Here is an 8,106-nt window from a genome sequence, read left to right as displayed (position 1 = left end):
TATTGATTAGATCCTCTTCTGCAATATAGTCACTGGCGATTTGCTGCATCTCTAGCACGTATCTGGTAATCGATTCGTTGCGGACAAGTCGTCGTGCTCTCAACTGTCTGAATATGTTTTCGATGGATGGAGTTTTCTCGAAGGTCTTCAATAACTGCTCCTTTAATTCGGCGTAAGTCACCACATCAATAGATTTTGCTAACAATGCCGCTGTACCCGTTAACAGGCGACGAGTATTATAGAATTTGGCAGACTCGTCCATGTTGTACGGGTTAAATGCTCGCTCTAGCTCACGGAGCCATTGTTCAATTTTTACGTTGTTGTCGCCGCTGAACTTGTCTATGAATTCTTCGAACTTTATTATTGTCGCCGATGATGACGCGTTGGAATTGCTACGAGCTTCTAGCTGCTTTATCTTTTCTCGAAGCTCCAATATTTCGAGTTGTTTTTGCAACGAAACTATTTCATCGTCTGGTTTCATCGATGTTTCCTTTGCGGCACTCATCACAACTAAAGTTTCGGGAATGGTATTTGCTTCAAATGTTCCAGACGGGTCTGCCACCATTTTGTTCGAAACACCTTCACCATGCGTTTCAGCAAGCGCGTTCTTAACCTCACTTATGGGGTCGGCAGGAGCACCAAAGACGCTAGCGTAAAGCTGTCGAATTTGGGTGATTGTGGCTGTTTCCGGCACTGTGACTTCAGCGTGCGAAAGGGCACAAGTCATCTCATCTCTTGTCGGCATTTTTACACTAATATTCACAGGATTTGATCCCACTTCTGAGTTGTAATTCTCCTAAGTCAAACACGAGTTTCCTCTTTGAATCGTCGAAACAGATTAATCTTTTATTTTTTGACATTTTCTTGACATTTCCCGTCTGACATTATTGTGACATCCACGATAAATAAAGACTGCGGTAGCCTCGAAATCAAGGTCTATTAATTATCGATTTTGAGATTACTACACTTCCAAAATTGTCCCTAAAACGACCAATTTCTACCAGTTGAAATATCAGGAGAGCATCCGAACCAGGAGGTAGAAATTGTCTCATTTTTCCACGAAAAAATCCTGCAAAATTGTTCCCAAAACGACCGATTTTTACCAGTTGAAGTAACAGGAGAGCATCTGAACCAGGAGGTAGAAATTGTCTCATTTCTTCCACGAAAAAATCCTCCAAAATTGTCCCAAAAACGACCGATTTTTACCAGTTGAAGTAACAGGAGACATTCCAACCAGGAGGTAGAAATTGTCTCATTTTTTCTACGAAAAAATCCTCCAAAATTGTCCCAATAAAGACCGATTTTTACCAGTTGAAGTAACAGGAGAGCATCTGATCTTCCAAAATTGTCCCAAAAACGACCAATTTCTACCAGTTGAAGTATCAGGAGAGCATCCGAACCAGGAGGTAGAAATTGTCTCATTTTTCCACGAAAAAATCCTGCAAAATTGTCCCAAAAACGACCAATTTTTACCAGTTGAAGTAACAGGAGAGCATCCGAACCAGGAGGTAGAAATTGTCTCATTTTTTCCACGAAAAAATCCTCCAAAATTGTCCCAAAAACGACCGATTTTTACCAGTTGAAGTATCAGGAGAGCATCCGAACCAGGAGGTAGAAATTGTCTCATTTTTTCCACGAAAAAATCCTCCAAAATTGTCCCAAAAACGACCGATTTTTACCAGTTGAAGTAACAGGAGAGCATCCGAACCAGGAGGTAGAAATTGTCTCATTTTTTCCACGAAAAAATCTTCCAAAATTGTCCCAAAAACGACCGTTTTTTACCAGTTGAAGTAACAGGAGAGCATCCGAACCAGGAGGTAGAAATTGTCTCATTTTTTCCACGAAAAAATCCTCCAAAATTGTCCCAAAAACGACCGTTTTTTACCAGTTGAAGTATCAGGAGAGCATCCGAAGCAGAAGGTAGAAATTGTCTCATTTTTTCCACGAAAAAATCTTCCAAAATTGTCCCTAAAACGACCGTTTTTTACCAGTTGAAATATCAGGAGAGCATCCGAACCAGGAGGTAGAAATTGTCTCATTTTTTCCACGAAAAAATCTTCCAAAATTGTCCCAAAAACGACCGATTTTTACCAGTTGAAGTAACAGGAGAGCATAAGACGCAGGAAGTATATATTTGCTCATTTTTTCCACGAAAAAATCTTCCAAAATTGTCCCAAAAACGACCCATTTTTACCTTTTGAAGTATCAGGAGAGCATCCGAACCAGGAGGTAGAAATTGGCACATGTTTTCCACGAAAAAATCCTCCAAAATTGTCCCAAAAACGACCAATTTTAACCTGTTGAAGTATCAGGAGAGCATCCGAACCATGAGGTAGAAATTGTCTCATTTTTTCCACGAAAAAATCTTCCAAAATTGTCCCAAAAACGACCCATTTTTACCAATTGAAGTAACAGGAGAGCATCCGAACGAGGAGGTAGAAATTGTCAAATTTTTTCCACGAAAAAATCTTCCAAAATTGTCCCGAAAATGACCAATTTTTACCACTTGACACAACAGGAGAGCATCCGAACCAGGAGGTGGCAATTGTCCCATTTTTTCCACGAAAATGTTTATAAAAAGTTTCTAGAGATAGTTCAGTATAATACAAGGATTTAATCTTTCATTTTATTTATGCAGGGTTTTCCCACGCGTAGTAGCGTTTTCTCTCATCATTTATTAATGATATTCTTAATCTTTTCTTTTAATCTTAATCTTTTAATCTAATAATGTAATTTTTTGTAAAAATATTCTAAAAATGTATAAATATCTCAGGAAAAAATATTATTGCTTCAATTTCAAATCCTTTCGATGCACGCGTTCACATTCACGTTAATTTACATTTTTGTCACAGTAAGCAGGAATGTTTTTTGTTTGCTTTTAGTGTGCTAAACCATATGTTTCATTCAGTTTCGAGTTCATCGCAACTTCAGTAATTGTTCAACCAAGCTTTACCATAACTAATAAAGTTGTGTTAGTTTTGACTTACTGAGTTTGCTGTAAACAACAAATAAATCTGTCGCTTTGTTACCAACGCTCGTTCACATATTAACTGATTAATGAAGGGTGTTATATTTACACCTATTGCGTTATGTTAACGATTTTTTATCCCACCTAATCCACACCCCATACACAGACATTACACATTCCTACATCACCTCTCTCGCTTGTCTAATCTGCTCTTAGCACCGCCTGCTCGTCTCCTTCCACCCTATAATTCCTTTCCTGGAAAAACGAAAGAGCAGTCCTAAATGAAGTGCTAAAGATGTCAAACAGCGGCGTTAATGCAACGTGAATTATCAATTAACATTCCTCTGCACTCTATACTGGGTGAGCTGCCAGCTGGCAGCTAGCAGCTGGGCGGCGGGGTGGCTCTCCGTGTGTCCCTCCCCTAATCTCGCTCTTTCCTCACAAATCCTAATCCACAGTCACACATATTGCCGGCTGTGACTCATAACTCACTGGACAAATTGATCGCTAGATCCGCGAGCGTGTTCGTGCCACAGGAGACTCCAGCGTCCGTCGTCGTCGTTGTTCGCGTATGTCGTGTGGCCGGAAATTCGCACAAAAAATGTGTGTCATTGCGGCCCGTACGCTTAGAGAGATATTTGGCCCAGTTCCGTACCGCAGTTGTGTATGTGTGCATGTGTGTCTGTGTGTGGGTTGGCAACAACGACAACGGACTGGACAACCTGAAGTCTGCAATGAGTCCAAACGCTGACCAGTTCCCTCTGCCCATCACTTTTGTCGGTCGTGAATTTCCGTTGCATTTTAAAGTGATTTCTTCATCGAATAGGCGGCGGCTCCAGCGGTTCGCGAATAGACCCCCGATATTTTGTCGTCTCAATCTGCAACAAAACAAAGCGTGTGCCATAAAGTATATGCGCGATCCGTTCCCTCCCACTCTCTGTCTCTCTCCTCTCCCACTCCCTCACCTCATGTTCGGCGTCTAGCTGTCCAGTGCGCCACCCAGAACCGGCCCAGACAAACCATAGCCACGACGGGTGGGCTTCATAAGATCCATTACCAGCGCAAGCTCTGGACACGTCGTCTCTGGACACAGTTGATTCATCACATCTCGATCTGACCATTCAGGGCTGGTCGGTCGGTCGTCGGTTTTGGGTCTGCAAATGGAAATGAAAATGTAATAACGCATTAGAAACGAACTGATTGAATGCTGAATGGTTGTCCCGGGCTGGAGCTTGATTTAAATGTGATCGAAAGCGAATGAAAGTGATCGAGGGTTGAAGGAGTCAGAGTTTTTGAGAGTGGTGACCTAATAAAGTTGATGCCGTGGTTGCATACATCCAGCGGGAGCAACTGGGAGTAGGTAATGAATGGGTGAATGAATCATAATTCTCTTCTGACAGCCTTTTTTATGAGTCGGTTTTGCATGAAGTCGCTCGCTATTAAATGCTTCTTAAAATCAGAGTAAAAGTATATTAAACTCTAGCTCTTTATATGTTTCTAAGTTTTTTTTTTACATTTTCTATTTTAATTATGTTTCAAATTACTAACAATACGGCACTGGACCGTCATAATTAATTATAAATAAATAAAAAATGTTTCAAATTACTCAACCATTTATATTTCTGAGAGATATTTAATCAATTTGTTTAATTCTTTTGTCTTATTCTTGTTTTAAGATAATTAAGTCATCAATATTTAAGATATACGGCTGGTAGTTCCTCTGTTAAGGAAAATATTAGTATTAATATTTAATCATGCTGACACTAAAGTAAATATAAATTCACTGTAAAGTTGATCTATTTATTGATATTTTTGTAAACAAATCTCAAATTAAAAAAAAAAACAGTCATAGGAGCGTCGAACAATTCCACTTTAGGAAGATATAAGTGAAAGGTTCTTATAGGCAAATCTACAATAAACTATTATTATTATTAACTAGAAATTAATGACAAGGAAACATATTTCATTCGCTAATAAAAACAATTTAACTTCGATCTTCGATTGTTTAATGGTAGGTTAATGTCAATTATTCATTGTAGTTCTTTTTCTTGATAATTTATTTTTATTTTTCAGCTCTTAATCCAGTAATTCTTCAAATATTTTACCCTGTTTGTAGTTTATTTTGATTGTTTTCTTGTTTTCTAAATTTAAAATTATTATTTTATAAAGTTTGTATTATTTTTTTAAATTATCAATGTAAGCTTGATGCATCGAGATTGTTTCTTCAACCAGTTTTGTTATTTCTGATGGAGCTTAGTGATGAAAAAAGGCTTACCGACACGCTCCATTTTCGCATATGACTAATGCATAACACCCACCGCTGGAGGCACACATAAATCACCGCGGTGACGGATGCTGGTGGGTTAGCGTCCCACCCTCAGGAAGTGTCAAACATTCCTCTCGACAGAATGACGTGAAGCCGGCCATTTACCTGATGGTCTTTGCAAGATTTTATGTTTTGATAGAGAAAATACCCTACAACAATGTGTAAAGTGGAAAAAATTTAGATAAAAATAAAGTAAAACCAAGCAAAATATAAAACAAAATAAGATTTATGTTTTGTTAAACAGATTCAAGGAGGCATGCGGATTTTGTGTGATTTAATGAGTAAATAGAACGAATGTGAAATCACGGATACCAAAAAGGTGCTTCAATGATTCAATTCAAATGCACTAAATATTTTGCGAAAAAATAAAATATTTCATAAACTTTAAATTCCAACAAATTATCGTAAAAATCGAATTCAGAATTCCATGTGAGTTGAAAAAAGGTAAGGCAAAACAATAAAAAGAGTAAAAGAACAGTAGCTTACCAAAACACTAGAAAGATATGAAAAACAAGTCTTAAAAAAGACGAAGATATTAATTTTTCAAAAGATAAACCAAACGTTTAAAACGCTTGAGGTGTAACAATAGAAGAGAATAGAAAAGGCCAACAACAAAAGCATGGAAAATAAAATAAAACCCAATATTCTAAAGAGATTTTTATAACCTCCTGAAACCCATATTGATTAAAATTAACTCATACTCATTTTTGTTGCACGAATGAGAATAAAATAATCAACATAAGGATCGCACAAAGACCTACTTTCCGCAGTTAAAGGCATTCAACTTCATCGATCGAAAAAGTCACCCCCACCTCGAAACATCGCGACCAGAATGCCTGCTTTCGGAATAGATATTTTGCAAACGATACCGATTGATTAATTCACCCTCACCTAGCATGACTTTAGCGAGTCACACTCGTTCAGCAAACAAAAACAGCCCCCAACATTCCCATTCTCCCTTATCACGGCACAGCTCATCATTTCAAACCAAGTTACTGGGCCCAGTTCCTGACCAACCCCGTCCCGTAAGGATCAACCGGACTAACCTGTGCGCTGGATGATGAAGCTTTCCCACAGTCGTTCGTGTAGCGGGAGTTGATTTTGGCGATACTGCACAAGTCACACAGAGCGGGATCGCGTGATCGAGCGAGTCAATGTGGAAAAGCGTTCTCTCGCGTGATGAACGCCTAAAAAAACGAGCTCGCGGGCGCGTGTGAAAGTTGCCCTTTCGCGCCTCGCGTGCCAAACATCATATCGCGTGTGTGCGTGCGCCAGAAACACGATCCACCTGAAGAAGCTGACTTCCTGAGAGAGCTGAGGCTGAGGAAAAATTAAACGATGAGAAATGGGAAAAAAATGTGATAAGAAAAAAAGCAATACAAGATGGAAGAGAAAAGTTGATTCTTACTCTTGGAGTTAGTCATACTGAGCTGTATTAATTTTACGTTTGTGTACATTTTTCGAGTGAAAATATAGATCGCTTTTTGAATCGATTCTTCTCCAACCCTCCTTCGAGCTCAGCCGTTACGCAACGCCATTTTTGCGCCTGTTTCACGTCAAATTTGTACGACGCCTCGCTGGATGGATGGATTGAAAAAGTGTGGCCCGTTGCTGTGTGTATGTGCCGTATCCGTGTCGTGGCTGGTCGTCCCTCCATATAATCCAATCCCCATCGGGTGTGGGACGGTCCAGATCCGACCCGTTCGTTCGCTGTGCGAGCTTTTGATCGATTCGATTCGATTAAAATGCGTTCCATGGCACGGATTTCGCGTCGCAAGAAAGAGAAAGAGCGAACACGGTTCGGCACAGCTGGCACGGCAAACATTGCCCTTCCGTCGAACGATTTATGCTGACTTGAAGAAAACCCTAGTAAAACACCCGTACTGGAGGAAGAAGAGTGGAGAAAAAAATGTTAAATAATGGCGCGCGCGTACAACAAAACATAATCTACAAACCGTTCGAACTTTGAACCTGAGGCTCACCATCGGATTGCATTGGCGCCCTTCTCTCCAGTGTCCAGTCCGGTTCGGTCACATCCATCGCACTTTAAAAATCGCCTATCGACCCACTTCGTGTTCCTGTTTCGTTTGGTGCGTTGTACTGCTGCCCCTTCAACATTTGCAAGAGCTTGGAAGATAGGCAAGGAACTGGTTGGGTGAGTTCTCGCGTGAATTTTGATGTGCAAAACTTTTAATGGCCAATGAACATTAAACGGTACACTCGCGTACACACTTCAAAAATCAATCGCCCAACAAGCGGATCGATTCGTCTTCTTCTGCTATTTTGGAGCTTATTTTAACGAGAGTCGAAGAAATTTATGTACGTCAAGCGTAGAGGGGAAGTGGATTGAAACAAATGACGATTTCCGTGACGAAGTCGCGGCACATAAATTCTCAAAACGACGAGCATTTCTTGGAGCGGTTTTCCTTTTGTGTATGTGTGTGATGAATTTGGAAATGATTTCCCGATCTTTTCTTCCATAGAGCTATTTTTAAAAGAGTCACATATGTGTTTAGGCGCTTGTTCCAATGTTCCCTTTTCTAATTAATATTTTCTTCCCCAGCGTGAAGCGGAACACAGTTATGAAGTCACATTATGTTCCTCGCGCTTTGTTTGTATGCAGCAGGAATGCACTTATTCCGGGGACCTACCTCTAATGCCTTCGATTTATTATTTCACGATTTTTTCTGAATTTTTCCGACGTCTAAGCGAAAGGAACTCGCACATTCCATTGCGTAATGGTGTAACGCGGTAACCGAGTTCTAATTTTATTGTCTCACACCTTGCCTGCCTTGGTATTTTTGGGGAGGCG

The 8,106-nt window shown here is 40.0% G+C and overlaps 1 protein-coding gene across 1 annotated transcript; it reads right to left on the bottom strand.

Annotated features, from left to right (window-relative positions):
• Positions 1 to 3,947: 3,947 nt before the first annotated feature.
• On the bottom strand, positions 3,948 to 5,302 carry LOC126560484 (uncharacterized). Its single transcript, XM_050216443.1, has 2 exons — positions 5,244 to 5,302; positions 3,948 to 4,122 (listed from the first exon to the last, which is right to left on the bottom strand). The coding sequence occupies exons 1-2, from the start codon at positions 5,300 to 5,302 to the stop codon at positions 3,948 to 3,950; spliced, it is 234 nt and encodes a 77-aa protein (XP_050072400.1).
• Between the last annotated feature and the right edge of the window lie 2,804 nt (positions 5,303 to 8,106).

This window comes from Anopheles maculipalpis, chromosome 3RL (genome assembly GCF_943734695.1).
Source record: "Anopheles maculipalpis chromosome 3RL, idAnoMacuDA_375_x, whole genome shotgun sequence".
In the NCBI taxonomy this organism is placed as follows: Eukaryota; Metazoa; Arthropoda; class Insecta; order Diptera; family Culicidae; genus Anopheles; species Anopheles maculipalpis.
The sequence above is the reverse complement of the archived record's forward strand: the minus strand, read 5'-3'. Positions and strand labels throughout refer to the sequence as shown.